General features: G+C 46.7%; 1 protein-coding gene across 2 annotated transcripts in view; it reads right to left on the bottom strand.

Moving 5' to 3' along the window:
- Positions 1-4,266: 4,266 nt before the first annotated feature.
- TENM4 (teneurin transmembrane protein 4) overlaps positions 4,267-20,492 on the bottom strand; it is an 887,828-nt gene continuing 871,602 nt past the window's right edge. For both annotated transcript variants that reach the window (XM_049889686.1, XM_049889688.1), the window contains 3 exons: positions 18,798-20,412; positions 12,562-12,704; positions 4,267-9,877 (listed from right to left, as the gene is read on the bottom strand). In XM_049889686.1, the coding sequence (XP_049745643.1) occupies positions 9,116-9,877; positions 12,562-12,704; positions 18,798-20,412 (2,520 nt within the window). In that variant the 3' untranslated portion in view covers positions 4,267-9,115. The remainder of the gene's footprint in view (positions 9,878-12,561; positions 12,705-18,797; positions 20,413-20,492) is intronic.

Here is a 20,492-nt window from a genome sequence, read left to right as displayed (position 1 = left end):
GAATACAGCAGTCCTGCCCTCCTTTGCTCAATTCATAAGATTAATGTGTTTTGTTCTCTTGGGGGCATCCCTAGCTAGCCAGTGGTCAATCAGCTTTACTAGATACCAGCTTATTGTTGTTGGGTGTCACTGAGTCTATTCCACCTCATAGTGGCCCCATGTGACAGAGTAGTGCTGCCCTATGGGTTTTTTTTTTTTTTTTTTTTTAGCTGTAATCTTTACAGAAGCAGATCACCAGGTCTTTCTCCGTGGGAGCCACTTGATGGGTTCAAACCACCAACCTTTCAGTTAGCAGCCAAACAGTTAACTGTTTGCACCACCAGGGCTCCTAAGATGCCTGCTAAAAAAAAAAAAAAAGATGCCTGCTAGGAGGCAGGAAATGAGAGCACAGTGGATGCTGTCAGCTCACTGATCCCTCGACTCCCTTTACTGTGTTTGCACACACCATAGCCTTGTGTGTTCATCCTCAACAGCAGCACCAGTGACTCTTGGTAGGCAGGCCGTCCTCAGGCTGCCGGATCGCTTTGCCTGAGCACACAGAGAGCCAGAGTGCCTGGGAAATGACGTCTTCAGGGCAGCCCTTAGCCAATGACTGACAGGTGTGGAGGTGTAAATATTTCAGCTCTGTCCTGGGGGGACAACTCTCAGGTGTGACTTAGATTGTTTCCATAACTCCCCTGCAGGACTCAGTCAGAGGTCTTCTCCTGAGACTTTGCTTGATCTCACACCTCTTTTTTTTTCCGTTGTCTTCAGTACTCGAGGGCACTGGGTTTGGTTTGGTTTTGGTTTCCTCATTTGTCTACTTTTTTTTCCTAGAACCACTTCCGTACAAATTGTTTTCAGACAAATCCTTGTCTTAGGGTCTATGGGGAACCTCCCCCCCGGCCACCCCCCACCAGAAGACAGAAAGAGGAGAAAAAAGGAGGTAGCAATTGTTCCTAGGCTCCATGTTGCTACAAACACTGATGTGCTGTGTCAGAGGTAAGTCATTATGAATAATAATTAAAGCACTAACTTTGCAAATTAATTACTTTTGTTATAAATTAGAGTGCATTCAAAGGTATCCCTCTAACGCTGTCACTTTCCCTCACTTGCATTCTGGTATGTTTTATGAGTGAAATAGAAAGAGGAAGCATTCCTGATTGCTGGGATGTGTATACAACCTACACCTGTATTATACCAACTCTAGGTACACGCATGGGAGTAGGTCCAGCATGTAAACATCACCCATTGTGTGTTTTGCTATGTGAAGAAAGTTGAGACATGCTGGATCAGAGCTTTGGGAAATTTAGGCTTCATACCTTTTTGGACTAGGTTCACAGTAGTAGGTCTTAGGGCTTAGAGGGGCCCTGGGTCCATGTGAACAGTATACCTTCCTCCCATCAGGAATGTCTGCCCCTCTCATCTAACCCTTTCTCATCAAGCCTACCTCTTCCAGGAAATTTTCTCAGGTTTCACCCTCCCACCACCCCCTGCCTACTCTGGGCTCTCCTTCCTTGGCTCTAGGGAAAATGTTTTGTTTGTTTGAACACCTTCTCAGCACTTGGGTCACAGTCCTCCTCCCACCTCCACATACACCCTCCACGCCCCCCTTTCATCCCCATAGCGGGAGCCTCTGAGTTTCTAGCCCAAATCACAGGCTGATCGGGGATCAGGCAAGGACCATATTAGGCGCCTTAGCCACAGCAGGAGGTGGCAGCTGGGGCTGGTCCTCTGTGGGCAGTGGGTGATTTTAAGTCCTCCAGAGCTTGATTCCTTGCATAATCAAACAAATGCCAATAAAATGTGGACACCAGGGCATCTGCCCATCGCACCTGCCATGTCTGAAGCCTTGACTTGCTTGCCCTTCTGGCCCTTCTGTGTGGACCCAGACTCCTTCTCTTAGAGTCTGGACCTGACTGTTGAACATTGATGGGGTTCTGGTCCAATGGCCCTGACACCCAGAGCCCCTACACCATGGTTTTACACCCTATACACTGTAGTGTCTGGAGTCCTGGCTGCCTTGCCCTGCTTCTGCTTTAAAACTGGCAACTCTGCATCTTCTAGATTGTACTAGAGCTTATGGTACCTCTTGACTGCAGAGACGGGCCTTTGGCCAGCTCTTCCTGCAAAGGCCTACAGGTGTGCAAGTCTGTGGGTACCTCGGGGGCCTGGCGCGTGTTCCCATGCAGCTGTCAGGAGTAGTGTATGTGGGGATAAGAAAGGAGGGGAGTGGCAGAGGAGGGCCAGATATACCTGCTCTACTGGCTGGAAACAGTAAGTTTGGTATGACCAAGGGCACCTCAAATGCTGTGCTAAGTTTATTCTGTACACAGCGTAAAGGATAGTGTAGTGTTGTTGCCGTTAGTTGCCACTGGGTCGATTGCAACTCATGGAGACCCCACTTGTGCAGAGTAGAGCTGCTTTGTAGTTTTCAAGGCTGAGACTTTTTGGAAGCAGATCTCCAGGCCTATCTTCTGAGACACCTCTGGGCGGGTTCAAACAGCCAACCTTTCATAGGATAGTGGAGTGGTCCTAAGTGTGATGAGGCACCAGCATCACCAGGGAGCTGTTCACCTGACTCATAGCAACCCTCTAGGTCAGAGCAGAACTGCCCCATAGGGTTTCCAAGGAGCAGCTGGTGGATTCAAACTGTTGATCTTTTGGTTAGCAGGCAATCTCTTAACCACTGTTGTCACCAGAGCTCCAGGGAACTGTTAGAAACATAAATATTGGGACCCCAATCAAACGCACTGACTCAGAAACTCTGGGGGGTGGGAACCAGCAATCTGTGTTTTAATAAGCCTTCTGGGTGATTGTGATACATGCCAAAGTTTGAGAACCACTGGTATAGTGGGAAGAGTATAAAACTTTGGCAGGAAGGCAGAGTGGGAGGCATGAGGAGGAAAATTTGCAGTGGATAAAGGTCTGTTGTGTTCTGAGCCATGTGCTGTATTACATATCCTCTCATTTAGGAGGATCTAAGCAATAACCTTTTTTTTAAGCAATAACCAGGAGAGGTATATATCATTATACCCTCATTATACATGGAAGACTTGAGGTTTACAAGGGTTAAATGACTCCCCTAAGATCACATAGTAAGTGTTAGAGCCAAGCTCTGCACCTAATTTGGCCTGACTTCAAAAGTGGGTTTTTTCTACCACTGCAGGTGCTTCTTGGGCACCACAGAAGCTGATGGCATGGACAGCAGTGCTCAAACAGCCTGGGGTTGCCTGTGCTCAAGGAAGGGGCCTGAAGCTTGAAGCTCCTTTCCTGAGGGCCTGGTGGTGGGCTGGCTGATGGCATGGACAGCAGTGCTCAAACAGCCTGGGGTTGCCTGTGCTCAAGGAAGGGGCCTGAAGCTTAAAGCTCCTTTCCTGAGGGCCTGGTGGTGGGCTGGTCCTGAGGCCAGTGGGAGTGAGAAGAGGCCTTCTGCTCTTTTTTCTGTCCTCAAAGGATAGTTATTCACATTTTCATAGGTTTTCCATTCACACCAGAGTGCTGGGTTTAGCAAATGTACTTCTTTAAGCGACCAGCAATCATCCCTGACTCAGAGCTGAAAGGCTAAATGTGAGGTTAAGTGTGAAAAGCAAGGGGAAAAATTACATGTATGCTGTGATTACAACTACCTTAGGTTAAGAAAAAAAATACATTAAGAACACACAGAGGGGGGAAAAGCTCAATGCTAAATGGTTGTGTTGCGGTGGTAGTACTATTTATGATTTTCTTTCCTTTTTTCTAAGTGTTGTTAGGTGGTTATACTTCTTGGTATGATGAATATGCATTTATTTCCAAAGCCGCAACCAGTTGTGGTCCACGTGGAACGTAGTGGACACTGGACAACTCGGGTGCCTAGTGGTGGAGCAGAGACTCTCTCTTCAGGGCAGTGCCCAGCCCTTCTGCCCCCTGCAGTCTGTCTCTGAGGTTGGTGAGCATGGCAGTGGGAGGCGGCCTGGGCCAGGGATGCAGCAATAGCTGGTATCTGAGGTGCCAAGACCTTCACCTCATTCAGTTGTGAGGTTAAGCCCCAGGGTCTTCATGGCCCTCTGAAAATCCCTCTCCACCTCAGCTGTGACTTGTAGGGTTTAAGAGGGACTTTGACACCAGGACTCAAGTCTTCTTCCAGGTTACCCTGAAAACAGACAGCATCAAGACGTGCAAACTCCAAGGACTAGCTCCCATGTGGGATAAGCAAGAGAAAGCCACTCAGCTTACTTTGCAAACAAAGGCCACCACGCACCTTTAAACACAAAATATTCTTTTATTTGTCAACGAAGGCTACACAGGATCACTTCTGGTTTTGTTTTTATGCTTTTTGTCTTTTTTCTAGAAGGTATCTACATCTGCATTTATTTACAGCCTTGTTGGTATTTACACAGTCAAGAATACAGTGTTAGAAACACAAAGTGTTGAGAAAAAAACTTCTCAAAATTAGTTCCAGACTTCAGGAAAACTATTTCCACATGGTAAGGCCAGAGTCTCCAGTGTTGGTCGTCCAGAGGCAGCTTGGTACAGAGTCCTTTTGCCAAAGCTGCGGGTTCGCAAGTCCTCAAGAATAATAGGCAGATTTAGAAAAGTGGGATTCTGGTGTTTGGTGAATCCAGGGCTGCCGGGCACCATCAGAGACCTGTGACTCAGCTTCTGCCAGGAGAGCTGAGCCTGCTGAGGACTAGTTTTCCCTTGGCAGTTTGCCCTCAGAATAAATCACATTTTCTCAGGGACCAGGAGGTCACCTAGTATTATGCCTTTGGCATTCCAGAGGGGGTAAGGAACACGACATCGGCCCTTCCCCAGGCCTCTCCCCACTCTGATCTTCCACATTGATAATGAAACCTAAGAGCTCACCACTGCCTGGGGCAGTCAAGTAAACAAGGCTGGTTTTTGAGAATGTAAAGGTTGGAGAAGAGAAAGTTTCTCTTGATCACCTGAGCAATGAGTCTTTAAAATGGGTTTGCTGTTTTCTGGAAGGTTAAATGAAAGGGCCTTGAACTACAAAGTTCTCTTTTGAAATCCCCTCCCCTCCAATAAAATATGGACAAGTATATAAACCTAGCTGGGAACTATAAGACTTAAATGGAAGGCTTTCAGTCCTAACGAGGACAGCAAGGAAAAGGAGACTGGGTACTTTCTGGAATCCTTCTGGCAGGCGAGTCCCGAATGCAGGACCAGAAACCACCTCTTGGGATTAGTGGCTGCTGTGAGGGATGGAAAGTAGACGTGACTGTGAGCACAGGGTGATCAAACACGCAAATCCCCAGACCCTGCTGAGGCCTGGCAAGCTCAGTCCTCCTGGGTGCAAGGCTCAGTATCACTGCCCTCACCATGCTGTCACCCCAGCTACAATGCTGCGGACTGTAAGATCATATTCTAAGATTTCACATTAAAAGTCCTGTCTTCGCATCATGGAAATCCCTGCCATCGATAAAGGTGACACTTCAAAGTCACAACCAAAAACCTTTATTCTTTTTTTAAAACTATTCTGATTCCTTGTTATGTGTCTTTAAAAAATACTGCCCAGTTTTACTCACCTCCCTTGCCTCACAGTTACCTTCTGCTCCCAGCCCCACCGTGCCCTGATTATTTAAAAGCACCCCTGCTGGCCATTCTCAACTGCTAGTCAGCTTCTTAGGGATTGTTTCAAGTCCTCCATCCCTAAGTGGGGTAGTGGTTAAGCACTAACCAAAAGGTCAGCAGTTCAAATCCACCAGGCACTCCTTAGAAACCCTGTGGGGCAGCTCTACTCTGTCCTATAGGGTCACTATGAGTCGGAATCCACTACTCTGTCCTATAGCTCTACTCTGTCCTATAGGGTCGCTATGAGTCGGAATCCACTTGATGATAACGGGCATTCCTAAGTAGAAATCAGGCACTGGTCTGGCTTTTGGGTTCTCAGCCAACAATTCTGAGACACAAATTGACAGGGCTGACAATTGTTACACTTCCTCCCTCCAATGGTGTGTTTCTGGAGTATGGATAAAAAAACAAATTTGGGGAATTGCTCATGTCCTAAAAGTGATAGCAGAGCGGCTGAGGATGAGGGGCTGATTGGCAGTTGTGGAGGGTAGGGGAGAAGGCAGGAACCATTCTAATACCACCTTCTTCTAGTACCAGAAGCCAGCATTCTGTAGTACCTCATGAACTTGGGCCAGTGAGGGAGTGCTGGTAGCTCCAATGCAGGGACAGATTTTGGGTGGTTAGTGCCAAAGGGGCAGGTGCCATCAAGAATGAGCTTTGATGCCTGGAGGCTACTAAATAGGCACAGGGAACTCTGCTCATGCCTCTAGACTTACCCTTGCTGCGGGGTTGAGGCTGCAGTCTCATCAGGAGGACAGACTGAGAAGGGAGATACTGAGTGACCAGCCAGCCTGAGTGGAAATCAAAAGATCCAAGGCCAGAGCATGATCCCCAATAGTAACAACACCAGCGTGAATCAGAGGTGCATAATGCTGCCCATTCTATACCCCACAGCCTTTCTCTACCGCCAAATTTCAGGGATGCTTTAACTTCTTTCCCCAGAAGCTCGACCTCCTTTGTGGTATGCAGCGCAGGAAAAGGAAGACCATTCATTTAAAGAAAAGGAACGCCCAATACTTCTCTGTGTTTTTGATCCTTAAAAGTCCACACTATTACTCTGGATGGGGGAAGGAGATGGAGGAGGGACGCGGCACAGGAAAGTATAGGGACGGTTCCCTTGGCCCTCATGCCATCTCTGACTTCTGACCTTCAAGTCGACGTCCCAGCAAGTCTTGACTGATGTCCTGCAGCCAGGTGGAACTGATCAACCAGGGCAATGGGCAGCAGAGCTCTGCACAGAGCCCCTGATGTCAAGAGTACCTATAGAGAGGCATAAGTCTCTTCTGGATTAAAAAAAAAAAAAAATTAATGTCCTTCAGGCCCAACTTTTCCCTATCCTATCCAAGAATGATGTGCCAGATGGTGGCCCCCCTCACGAGCTCGTGTGGTGCATGGTAGGCCCAAAGAGCTTGGTATCGACTCCGTAGAGCTCTGGGTCTGGAGGCAGAGGGCAATCAGTGAACAGGCCAAGGCACACTATTGCTGCAGAGTGGCTTTTTTGGAAACAGGAAGAGCATTTAGCAAAACACATCCTCTAATCCCAAGGAGATGATATTATGCGAAACCTCCTCTCCGCGAGAAGCTTTGGACGCCTCTCTTTGCCAGGCAGAACCTAGACTACACATTGTTCTGATTCTCATGCAGTAAGAGACCTTCTTGGTTTCATTAACTTGTGTAATATTCTGAAGACTCTGTGAGTAAGGCTATAAAGGTGCCATGAGCTTATCAGTCCAACAAGGTTTCCATGGGGAAAAGCTCAGACTCAGAATTCATTTTCCACACTTAATGTAAATGTAACCCATAAAAGTCCCATTTTCTAAGAAGCCCAGCTCAAAAGGAAGCATTTGGCTTCCCCTCCTGTCTCCCAGAGCCTCCTGCGAGTGATAATGACAATGATAATTAGGCAGATGAACCAGGAATGGAATCCTTGAGCAAGGAGCTCCTAGCTCGTGCTCCTACTCTCCCCTCTCCTCGGTGCTTCCCTTTGCCTGTTGGCTGCTGTCTCTCCCTTGGTGTGCCTTCCAGATGTGGGCTGTGCCCACTCCTGAGAGTGCTCAAGTCTCTTCCTGATAACCTCAGGCATGGGTCTTCACAGGAACAACTCTAGCTTGGCAGCCCGGGTCCATGGGCACCAGCCTTAGGAACTGCCACTCACCTTGGTGGGACCGTGCGATACTGATAGGCCGCCCCAAATTAGCTCTTTCCTCCTTTCTCCTTATCTTGCTTTAAAACCCTGGTTGGGCTTCTCTAGAGAGGAAGCTGTTTTAGAAGAATTTCACAGAAAGAGTTTCCTGAAAGCTTATCCTGCTGCATCCCAGCCCTGCAATTAGTCCGTGTGGGGGAGGCAGAAGAGAATTCAGGAGCTGGTCAGAATGATGCTTGGCTCATGCTTTTCTCTTTTTGGTTGCCTTTTTGTTAAGCATCTTTCCAGAATTAAAGACCACCAAGCACCTCTCTCCACACTTCTACTTCTCAGTGGTGGCAGCTGAGCAGTGGAGGGAAGATACCCAAGGTCATGAGGAGAAGCTTCACCTAGGAAGGTAGGCTGGTACCCTTGCCACCATTGCCACCCCTTGGCTGTGGGTGGCCTTTCCTTCCCTGGACGTGGTGCCCACATTGAGGGCCTGCTGTGCAGTGCTGGTTTTCACATCTGACTTTGGGAGATAGGAGAAGATGAGTGAGGAACATCATGGGAAGGGTCAACAGACATCCTGGGTGCCTTTGCCTCCTGGGGAGAAGGGGGCTCTTAGCACCAGGATGTTTTGTCACCAGACTGGGGGAAAGGACCCGGGAGACACTGTCTCCATCCCAGCATGGGGGTGACACTGACAACTACATGGGATTTGCAAAAAGGATAGGGGGTTTTATTTAGCATCAAAATATAAAGCTGGGACAGGAGTTTGAGGCAGCCTGAAAAAGGTGCTGAATAACATCATGAAATTCCCCAGAGCAAGACGGAGCCATCTGTGGTTCTCTGGAGGCACAGAACACAATGAATAAAAAGCCACAACTCGTCTGTGGGCGTCTAGCCAAGGAGCATCAAATCCTACAGACCGTCCTCCCAGCCCCCTCGGAAGGGGTTTTGTACTGGCCTGTTACTCTCTGCACCCATCACTCCTGCCCATCCCCCACTGAAGAAGAAAGGGTTGCACATGAGACAAGTTAGCACAGACACTTGTGTCTCACATCACACGGAGTACCTAGGGACAGACAATGACACATTCCAGGAGATGTGTCTCAGAGAGGAGAAACGTATCCCAAACAACAAGGAAAATCCTCAAGGTAAAAGGGAACAAAAGACAATAAAGTTTTCATTGTGATCACACCACAGGAAAAAAATACCTTCTGTTCTTTGCAAAAAATGTGTGAAGGCCAAATTTGTGTTTTTCTTTTCTTAAAAAAAAAGGATGTTGCATGAGTTACAATGCAACCAGTATCTTTTTTGTTTGTTTTCTGCACTTGTTAAAAAAAGGATTTTTTTTTTTAAGTACAACACAGTCAGGTATGCCGCCACGAAAGTGTAGCTGTCTTTGGCAAGAAGTCCAGGCCTCGGCCCTCTCTGTCACCTCCGGCCCATCTCACTCTGTCTCATGAAATGGATGTTGTTGGCGCTGTCTGACAGCTCTGGGTACTGCTCGACAGAGATCACGAAGAAGCCATCATAGCCTTGCACCCGCCCTGTGTTCAGCACCTGCTGTTTCTCCCCCTCTGTCCAGGCTCGCAGGCCCTCTTCTCCTTCCTGCAGTCTCTGCTGTTCTCGTGCCCAAGCCTGGTGCACGGCTCTCTGCCGGGCCAGTTCCAGCACCCGTGCCTTCTCCTCATCCAATGTCGTCCCGTAGCGGGTGTTCAAGCACAGTGCCCCATACTGGAGCTGGATGTCTGTGTAGCGTCTAGTCCTGCCATTGAGCACCGTGTTAATCTGGGACACGGTGACATTGACCCCATTCTCCAGGGTTCGCCGCCCGCCGCTGAGGCCCAGTATCGCCAGGTCCCCTTCTGAAGGCCCCGGTTTCACGAAGTAGTGGGTGTCCACCCCGTCAATAGTGAAGTGCAGGTTCTCTAGGTAATGGGCATTGTTCAAGATGGCAGCAACCCTCCGCCCATCCTCGTTGGCCACACTGATGATGTCTGTGGTCACTCGGCCATCCTTCAAGGCAAACTTGACCCCCTTGCCAAAGACTGAGCCACTGGATGCAAACTTCTTTGTTGTCTCTGGGGCCTGCTGGCAGCTGGTGATAGTGGAACCATAGAGCTGATCAAAGCGTTCTAGGGTGACAAAGGCCTTGAGCTGCTTCTGCACTTCACACTGTACCCCCAGGATAGACTGATGGGGGGAGGAGAGCGAGAGAGAAAGTAAGACAAACAAAAATCAAGAGTCTGGAAAATAAGTTTAAATAACTAAACGAAATCGACATTTATTAACCTGTAGCATCTAGCTCTACTGCTGACCATCAGAACATACAGCCATCCTTCCTATATCCATTTACCCACCCTCTATTCAGAAACTGTTCAAGGAGCGCCTTCTCTGTGCCAGGGTCTGTTCTGAGCACTGGAAATACAAAAATGAATCAGACATTGTTCCTGACCTTGAGGAACTCAGTCTAGCGGGGGAAAGTCAGATATGACAAGAATTACACCAAATGTGATAACTGGTGGTCTAAGAAAAAAAAAAATCCATAGCTAACATTTGTTGATCTTTGAGCTAAACCATTAACATTCATTATTTTCTTTGCTCTTCACAGTTACCTTTATATAGTTGGTACTGTGATTATTCTAATTTTACATCTAAGGAAACTAAGGCGCATAGAGGCTATACCTGCCCACGGTCAAATAGCTACTAAGTATTCAAGTCAACATTCGAACGCAGGTCTGTCTGACCCAGAGGGTCGGCTTCAAGGGCTGCTGGAGCAGAGAGGCGCAAACGAGGTTCAGAAGACTCTCAGCCTGACGGTGGAGCAAAGAGATGGAGACAGTGGGGTTCAGGGACAGGCTCATGCTAGAGCTGGGACTTGGAGGATAAGGGGGTGATATTAGATGGAGGAATGGCAAGAAAGGCATTTTTGGCAAAAAGGCACAGTAAGATGAAAAGCAATGACTTACATAAAGCCCTCACGCCCTGCTTTACTGCTCTCCATTGTGTTTATAAGTGATTCTCAAGGAGGGTCTCTGCCCCCACAGTGCTCCCTTGAGACTACTCAGGCATCCTTGCCCTTGTTTGCTCTAGGGGACAAATTGGACCCTACCAGCTTGGAGTACCATCTGCATGTCTCTCCTGATTGGGGAGCTTGGGGAAGCCATGTTCAGGAAGGCTCCAGGGCCTTACCAGCAACTCAGAGAAATGGCTTTAGAAACAGGCCCATCAGCTTCTCACTGAAATTAAGTCCTCTTTATAATTAATAGAACCCTGTCTGTGAACAATTATTTCCTAGAGTTTTGTGAAAGCTGGAGTGCTCAACAACAAAGATCTCCGATGCTTGCCAAGGGCAGAAATCAATAATTCATTGACAGGCAAGGCTGGCAGACAGGCAGTCAGAGGCTGGGTGGGGCTCTATGGCGTGGAGAAGGGAACCTGGGAACCTGGTGGGGAGGAAGAACAAAGCCTGCTGGAATTGGCCCTGGGGACGGCAAATGCTGTGGGCAGCTGGGGCAGAGCCTGGGGGGATAGTGGGAATTGAAGTGGCAGAGGGGGAGGGCTAGGGCAGCAGAGAGCGGCAGGAAGAGGCTGCGGTTTGCAGCCAGACAGACTTAGGTTCGCATCGTCTTCTGTCACTTTGTAGCCAAGTGACCTTGACCAAGGTCTCTGAGCCCTGGTCTCATCTGTAAAATGGGAAAAATACCTTTCACAGGAGTACTTATTTACTTCTTCCAACTGTTTATTTGTTTAACAAAAGTTTTCTGTGCACCTACTGTGTGCTAGGCTATATTGTGAGCACAAAATAAATACCCAGCACTTGCCCAGTTGGAGCTCATAGTCTAGTGGAGATACAGGAAAGGAAGCAGGAATTAAATTCTAGGGTGATACATGCTCTGCAGGAAGAAAATATAGGGTGCCAGCAGAGCACAGAGGTGCAGAGCCATATCTGTCAGAGTCCAGGGGAAGGAGTGAGCTAAGCTGGGTCTAAAGGAATCAGGGTGATTAGAGGACTAAGTAAGAAATAGGCACGGGAAATTCCCAGAGCACCAGCAATATGCCCCATCCCAATCCCAACAACCCTGCTTTTCTCCTTGGTATGTTGTCCCCCTGGCCTGGGATCTCGTCGAGGGCCTTGCCTCTGCCTGATTCACTCCTGCATTTACTGGGTGCAGTACAGGGCCTGGTACAGAGCTGGGCCTGATACAGAATTCATGAGTGCACGAGGGAATAAATGGACAAGTGAATATATGAAGTGATCAGATGGCTTAAGACTGTTTTTAAGGACCTCTCCAGCTATTCGGTTCTATGAGTCTTTCGAATCAGCCCATAAAAGGAATAGAAAAGAAAGTAATGTTTATTGAGCTCCTACATTGTGCCAGACACCATATGGACTCAGCAAGATGATATCGAACAGAAAGATCAGGGTTTGAATTTCAGCTCTACCCCTTCTTTGCTGTGTGGCATTGGGGCATCCTCAGGACTTAAATCTATAAAATGAGACCAACAATACCATGGGCTATTTGTGAGGTAACTTCTGTGAGATACCTCATGCAAGGCCAAGTACACTGAAGGTGCTCAGAAAATGTCACATTGTATTTAGAACACACTTTCTTACTTTGGACTTTTGTTCTGGGTGATGACAAAGGCTCATTATTTTTGTGGAACTCCAAACCCAGTGTAACATACAGAAATCTTTAATGTAGCTTGTGGGGGTTTGCGTGCTGTTCACAGCTGGGTCCCCAGTGGCTTGTACACTGGTAGGGTTACTAAGCATTTGTTGAGAGTTCTCTGGCCCAAACTTTCCTGAAAAGTGGGTGGGACCCACTCCTGGAATGTCTGAACGGACTGAGGGGGCAGCCAAGTGTGGGAATTACCTTGCTATTGTCCCACTCCTGAGTTTTCATCTGTGTGTGCATGAGCTCGTAGGATGGTTCCATGGCATCCATGTCTGGCTTAGGGTAGCCAGGGATGACATTGTGGAGCTGAAATCCAAAGGTGAGCAGCCAGCTGTTGACATCTGGGCAGGAGAGAAGCAGAAATATCCCCATGGGGTAAGTGGACCTCAGATGTAACTGATCCCAATAAAGCAGCCTAGAGTTAAGCTGCAGGTAGGGGTGAGAACATGGGGCACTGTTACTGGCAGTATCAACTGGTACAACCACTTGTAAAACTGTCTGGTGATTTATTAAAGCTGAACATACTCCTGGGACCCCTGTGATCCTCCTTCTAGAAAAATGAAGTTTAAGTAGAGCCTGAGTTTCCAGACTTGCCTTTCTATTGTCACTCTCCCTTGGACCTCCAGCTTCATACCCAGGGGCAGCTGTGGATGGATGAAGATTTCCCCACCAAACCCAACAACAACAGGAAACACTTGCAGAGAGAAAGAACAGGCAGACCCAAGGGAAAAGTTTCAATGACTGACTTTCAAAGAAAATATTCATTTAAGAAACAAAACTCCCTCCCCCCGCCCCCAGAATCTGGAGACCCCAGGACTAAAGTGTCACTGGGCATAGAGATGGCCTGAACCTGAGGTCAAAGATTTTTCCCCTGCTCTTGCCTTTTATTTACTTCGACAGTTCAAGCAAGACACATAACCTCTCTGTGCCTTCATTTTCCAGTCTGCATATTGGCTGTGAGGAGCTAGCCCCATAGGCATGGGATTTATTGATTTTGTAACATCTTTTTTGGGATGGGGATTAATAATTCTTACAAAATATTAGGTATAAGAATAGGTAGGATTTTGCCATTTGAAGGAGCAGCATTTGGCTCACTGAAGAATGGAATCAGGAAGCCAAGACACAAGGTGAAGAATGGTTGAGGCTGTGCCACCGGTTACCTGGCCAACTATTGCTGAGTGCCTTTTACATCCCAGTGCTATATCAGCTTGGGAAGTAAAAACTGACTGACACACAGATCCGCACCCTGAATACTCAAGACCCTGAAGGGGTGACAGGGGCATGAATAATTCTGATCCAAGAAAGAAGCTCAGAGGAGGGTGAAGTCTTTCAGTTGGAAAGGCTGAGGAGTCTTGATGAAGATTAACTGCCACCACCACCACCCCCCACTGAGCTCATCCTAGTAATGGAAGCAACCTCTGGGGTCAACAGCTGTGTCCCCCCTCTCCACTGTATCCCATGTTGGCCTCACATTCAAGAACCTCGTGTTTGCATTCTAGTCTTTGTTTTGTTTTTGGGATGTCCCAGGGCCTCTCTCCTGGGTATGAAACCTAGAGGCCCTGGTGTAGAGTGGTGGTAGAAAGTGAAGCTTGGAAACCCAGGTTTACATCTGGCTTCAGCCATACTAGGTGAGATCATATAAGGGGAAGAACAAGGCAGCTGAGGAAAGAAAACGAGGTCCAAGTTCTGGCTCCCCAACTTAGTAACTGTGTGAACTTGGACCATTTACTTAACCTCTCTGACGACAGACATGTCTATTTTACCACATCATGGAGAACACTAATAGTAGCTCTATAATTTACTGGATGCTTATAGTACAGCAGGAACTGTTCTAAGTCTGTTACATAAAGTATTGGATTTAACGTATTTTAAAATGTCTAGCTCAGTTCTTGGCTCACAGAAGGTCTTCTATATTTCCCCCAACCCATGTCCCTGGACCTCCCTTTTCTCAATTGTAACATGAGGGGCTTGGACCAGCTTTTCTTCAGTCTCTTTCCTCAGTGAATTTCTAAGACTATCTGAGTCTCTGAATCTTCGCAGGTGGTTCTTTGGGAAATTGAAACAGAACTCACTGCCATGGAGTCGATTTCGATTCATAGCGACCCTGTAGGAACAGAACTGCCCATAGTGTTTCCAAGGCTCTGATCTTTATGGAAGCTGACTGCCACACTTTCTCCTGCGGAGAGACTGGTGGGTTTGAACTACCAACCTTTTGGTTAGCAGCTAAGTGCTTAATCACCAGGGCTCCTAAATGAAAATAACAGAGAAAAGAAAAAAAACCTACAAAGCATTTTTGCCTGAGGTTGAGAACTTGCATCTGAATTTGTAGTTGCAAAGGAAAGCTTCCATCAGCAACACTGAGAATTCTCAGGAAATTATGGGGCTGAAAAGAGGGCTGGGCCTTAATTACAAGCGATAGAAGGTAGGAAACTTTCCTATTATGCCTTTAGGAAAAATGCTGAAAATCTATTATTCATTAGTTTTCTATGCTGCTTTTCTGAAGAGTTTGGAAATTTTCCTTTTTATGGCATCCAAAAAACAAAACCAAACTAGTAGTCACCGAATTAATTCTGACTCATGGTGACACCACGTGTGTCAGGGTAGAACTGTGCTCCACAGGGTTTTCATGGCTGTGACATTTTGGAACCAGATTGCTGGGCCTTTCTTCTAAGAAGCCTCTGGGTGGGTTTGAAGTGCCAACCTTTCGGTTAGTACCCAAGTGCTTAACTGTTCGTGTCATCCAGGGATCCCTCTTATGACATCAGAGGTAGATGTTTCCCTCAAATTAAAACAAAACAAAACATAACTCCTCTTTAGCTATTCATCCCAGACCTCAGTGTTGCTGCCTGGAACAGTGATGAAACTCAACCAATAATAATCCCTTTCACGTGTGCACAGCTTTGTACTTTACAAAGTGTATTCAAATTCAAGAGTGAGGATTTTGGAGTCAGACAGAACAGGGTTCTAGTCCCAGCCCTGAAACTTCCTAGCGGGCAAGTTACTTTACCTTTCTAAACCCCTTTCCTCCTCTTTAAGTGGAGTCAGTAATTCTCATATCAAGGGCTTCAAGTGAAGATTAAGTGGAATAATGAACCTGATTTATCTGTAGTGGGTGCTTTTTGGTTGGCTTCCCAGCATCCCACTCTCCCTTCCCTTTCTTCCTATTTGGGGTGTACATGTGGTTTTCAGGAAGCTGACTTCCCCCTTGGGGTTTAGAAATGGATCATGTGACCTAAGTGAAGCCAATCAGAGCATTCTGTCTCCCCAGCCACAGTGATTAGTAGTGCAGGAGTTGTTGCGTGACTTAAGCCTACCAACTGGAGTATACCTCAGGAACGTGGATAGAAATCTTGGGGAAAAAAAAGGGATATGTATTTTTGGTTGTTGTTGCTGGCTGTGAATAAGGATGCATGTAGCCCAGGTGGAAGCTAAAAGGTAAGACTTAGTGAGATTCAGTAGTATTTTGGCTTCTAATTACTACAGAGATACTAATCTTTTACAACCTGCTCAAAAGTTGACTGTTTATATGAAATCTCCTGCACACCAAGGTTTTTCAGACTGTAGGATTTGACCCGATATCTGATAAAATCAATTCTGGGGGTTGTAACCAGGATTTTTATTGAAATGGAATAGATTAGACTAGATTAGAGAATATAAGAGTTTATTATACTTAAGTACTATTTTGAAAAACTTTCAGTGTTTTACTGCAATATAAAATTATTGTCTTATGATAGGCTGTAACCAAAGAAATTAAAACACTGTCTTGCACCATGAGCTCTGTGAAAGTGGCCACTCTGCCCAACCCAGCTCCAGATCCTTAGCACAGAGTGGGTATCAGCGATATTTGCCAGATTTAACTGAGTTGGAAAATAGAAACAAAACAGAAAATGTCATATACCCCTTTCAATGGTTGCTTTGCTAACAACTGGATTTGGAGACTAGTATGAGTATAGTAAAAAGTGTTCTGGAGTCAGAGAGCCTTGGGTTAGAGTCCCAGCTCCATGGACTAAAACTGTGAAACTCTAGGAAAATTATCATTCAGAGCCTCAATTTTGTCATCTGTAGAATGGGGATGATGACAGTAACCTCACAGGGTTTTGATGAGAAGCTTAAAGGAGATCATATCTGCCAAGTGCCTAGCACATTGCCAGAACAGAGTAGTTCTGAGCAGAGGATGTTAGTGCCATTCTGGAAGGATGCCATATGTACATGGTGGTATACAGAGGAAATGGTGGGAAGGAGTACTCATTTCTTTGGCAAGCTGTAACAACTTTTTTTTTGGTAGAAAAGTACATTTTGATAGAAAAGTACATTTTCCACTGCACTTTTTTTTTTTTCCCCAGCTACAGTAGCCTGCCAAGACATCTCACAGGAAACTCAATGGAGGGTAGGGAGAGGGTGTGATTAATCCAGACAGATGTAATGGAAATGTCATCTCTATCCGTCAAGTTTCTTTGGAGCTAGCAGCCAAGTTGAGCATGGTGAATGCTGTGAAGGACTGCTGGGATATTCATGTTTATCAATAGGCCCTAAGTATGTTTTTATCACACCTGCCCACCACCTTGTTCTCCCTTCTGCTGCACTCTTGGGACTCCAGCTCTCAACAAGCCTGTCTGGAATTCTTCCCTGAAAGAAGAATCCTCCTATGGCTGGTCAGCAGCAACAGGGTCCAACCGGTGCCATCAAGTTTGGGGGCTGAGAAGCCATGTCCCTAAGGGGCACTCATGTGAGTTACCCTCTCAACGCTTTTATACGTACTGTCCCCTCTCCCTGGAATGCCTTCCTCCACATTATCTTGTGAACACCCACTCATAAGCCTGCCTCACTTGTCAGCTGCTCTGTGAAGCCTTCCCAGAAATCTCTGGGTAGAGCCAGTAGTTCCTCCTCTGTGTGTCGATGGCCATTTGTGCTAACCGCCATCACGGTCTACATCACACTGAACAGTGTCTGTCTCTCCTCTTACATTGTGAATCCTTGGAGGGCGGGGGTCATCTTTCTATTCTCATTGCCTAAAACAGTGCTTAGCACAGAGGAGACACTTGTTGAATGAATGAATAAAACTGCCATAAAAGAGGGCCAAGAAGATTGTGTCACAAGACAAAAGAGGTGGAGACTCCAGGTTTGAAAGCTGGGATACGTCCAATTATTGTCCATCACGAACTCTCATATATAAAAAGTGCTGGCTTATCCAGATCTGAATCCTTAGGGCCGCTGTGACTCTTGAGGTCTTATGGCTAACTTGGGTGTGGCTGCTGGCTGAAAGGACTGTGGTTGTCAGGGACATCTCTGGGCTGTGTGACCCATGGGGGACTTTATACCCAAGTTGGTTTCACAGCGTAAGAGCGAAAAGCCCACTTTTTAAGTCAGAGAGTAAAGGGAACCAACATGAGCCAGGCATTGTTCTAGGCACATTGTAAAATTTATCTCATTTCACCTTTGTAAGCACCCTTCAAGGTAGGTATTTTTATGTTTGTTCTATGTATTCTTTGTTCCTTTTCCTGCCCTCTTTGGATTAATTTTTTTTAGTATACTAGTTTATCTCTACTAGGCTAATTGGAGCCCTGGTGGCTGTGTGGTTAAGAACTCAGGTACTAACCAAAAGGTCAGCAGTTCAGATTCACCAGCCTCTCCTTGGAAACCCTATGGGGCAGTTTTTTTTTTAGTGGCTCTATGAGTTGGAATCGACTTGACAGCGATGAGTTTTATTGGCTAATTAGCTATACCCATTTTATTTTTTAAAGTGGTTGCTCTAGGTTTACCATATGCGTATGTAATTCACCAATTTAGTCAAAGTAGGCCTAACTCCCATTTACAGATTAGGAAACTGGAATTCAAGGCAGTTAATGACTTATAACATCTCATAGCTTAGAAGTTTTGCCCAGTTCGTCTGTCTCCAAAGCCTGTGGATTTTCCATTATATCATCTCAGATCAGAGAACTGATATATATATTTTTAGTTATACTTATCCCAACTCATCAGGGACTCATTGCCAGCCTGATCTCTGGCTCAGAAATTCCCAAAGTGTATTCCAGTGAATGTATCCAGTGAGATATTAGGGTTTCATGGTTTAAAAAAAAAAAAAAAAGGAGGGGGGAAGTTTATGGTAAAAAAAAACTGAGAAATATTCGGTAAATACATTAAACAGCTCTCTTCACTATGGGACCTTTTATAGGAGCCTTTTATAAGTTAAAATGTATTGTGAAAATTTAAGAATGGTGCTTGCCTTGTCAAATTTATTTGATGCCAGAACTTACTTTTCTACAGAACTTCTCTGATTTAGTGCTTCTTCAGATATACTTTGGAAAATGCTGCTCGAAAAGAAAGTCAGGTGTTTCCCATTACCCCATATCAGCTTTCTAAAGGAAGACTAAGTCTTTTCAGATGACCAGAGAAATCTAGTGGGCCCTGCCCTCTAACTGGACCCTGATACTCACCTGTCATGAAGCACTTGATGTCCTGGGAGTTGCTGATGGGGTTGTTGTTTTTAAACATATAGAGATTAAAAGGCATAATGTTGCTGCTACTAAGTTGCTTCCATAACTCGTGGTCTGGGCTGGTCCAGCGTCCAGCCAGCACATCATAGTCCCGTCGGCCCATGTGGACAAGCTTGGTGAGTGGATCATAGAGGCCACCATGGTAGCCGATGATTATCTGGAAGTTGGGGTTGGTATCCATGTAGATCTCCCCATAGGCTGTATACAGGATCTGCTTGATCATCAAACCTGTTCCGCTAAAGATAGCAAGGGGGGTCCCAACGTTGTCACAGGCTATGTAAAACTCATCACCGCTGCTCAGCTCCATGGCAAAGAGGTGTCCTTGCAGGTCATAGTAGAGGGATGTGATCTCAGAGCTAGAGTGGTTGTAGAGGTGAGTGACCTTGGTGGGGTTGGTTAGATCTGCATAGAAGAACTGCAGATGGTGGCTGTGGCTGCTCTTGCTGGACACTCGCCGCCCTAGGCCATCATAGCGGTACCTGACACTCCAGCCACCAGCCCGGTTGTAGGCCTTGATGAGCAGGCCAGCTGAGTTATACTCAAAGACATCACCACCCCGCTGCCTCAGGAAGCCATCCTCGTCCACCTTGTATTGCACATCACCCAGCCTAGTGATGCGGTCACGGAGGTCATACCGTAGTGGGGTGAGCCGTGCACTGTTTCCAGGGCTCAGTAAATGTAGGTTCCCATTGAGGTCGTAGCTGTAGCGCCACAGTGGCTTGTCATTGATGGAGACCGTCTGCAACTGGCCATCAGCATCGTACTCATAGGAGTAGCGGGTAGTGTTGGCATAGGGTCCCACCTTCAGTTCCTTCTTCACTACTCGCCCCATGTTGTCATACTGGACAGTCATCCAGTACATAAGCGAGCGGAAAATCTCATATTGCACTTCTTTCATCCGGCCATAGGCATCAAAGTGCTTGGTGTGGGTCATGACTGCTGTGGTAATGATCTGGTTAATGTCATAGTAGATAACACCAAACTTCCCAAACTGCTCTGTCTTGCCTGACACATCATCATAGCGATAGAGATCAATGGGCAGCGGGGTCTCATTGATCACGGCCTGCATGCTGGTCACCCGGAAACTGTTGTCGTAGTTGTAGTCAAAACGAGCATTGACCATGCCTTCCTCCGTGAATCGAAAGATCTGCCGGTCGATCAGGGGCCCAATTTGACGGTAGCGGATGGTGCAGGTGAAGCCCTCGTTCTGTAGGTTGATGGTTTTCAGCATGCCTGCTGTCTCATCATAGGTGAAGCTTACCTTGGTGGTATCATACAGCATCTCGGCCAGCTTTGACAGCTTGCCATACTTGTATATCACCCTGCGCCCAGTGCCCAAGTAGAAGGTGTGGAGAAGGTGCCCGTCCTCAGTGAAGTCCTGGATGACTGAGGCATTGCCTTCAGGGGGTTGGTAGATGTGTCTGTAGTAGCCCACTGAACGAATGGTCTCTAACGTCTGCCGGGCTACATTTGGCATCGTCACAGAAGAGAGACGATCGTTCTTGTCAAACTCAAAGATGTACTGCCTCTGACTGTGGAGAAGCAGCACCATGGACTGGAGGGGAAGGAAAATAAAGAGATCAGGAGAGGTGCAAGGAGAAAGGCTAGGTCTGTGAACCTAAGACTTAAAGGAAA

This window comes from Elephas maximus, chromosome 7 (genome assembly GCF_024166365.1).
Source record: "Elephas maximus indicus isolate mEleMax1 chromosome 7, mEleMax1 primary haplotype, whole genome shotgun sequence".
In the NCBI taxonomy this organism is placed as follows: Eukaryota; Metazoa; Chordata; class Mammalia; order Proboscidea; family Elephantidae; genus Elephas; species Elephas maximus.
Note: the sequence above shows the minus strand (reverse complement) of the source record. Positions and strands in the feature narration are given on the sequence as shown.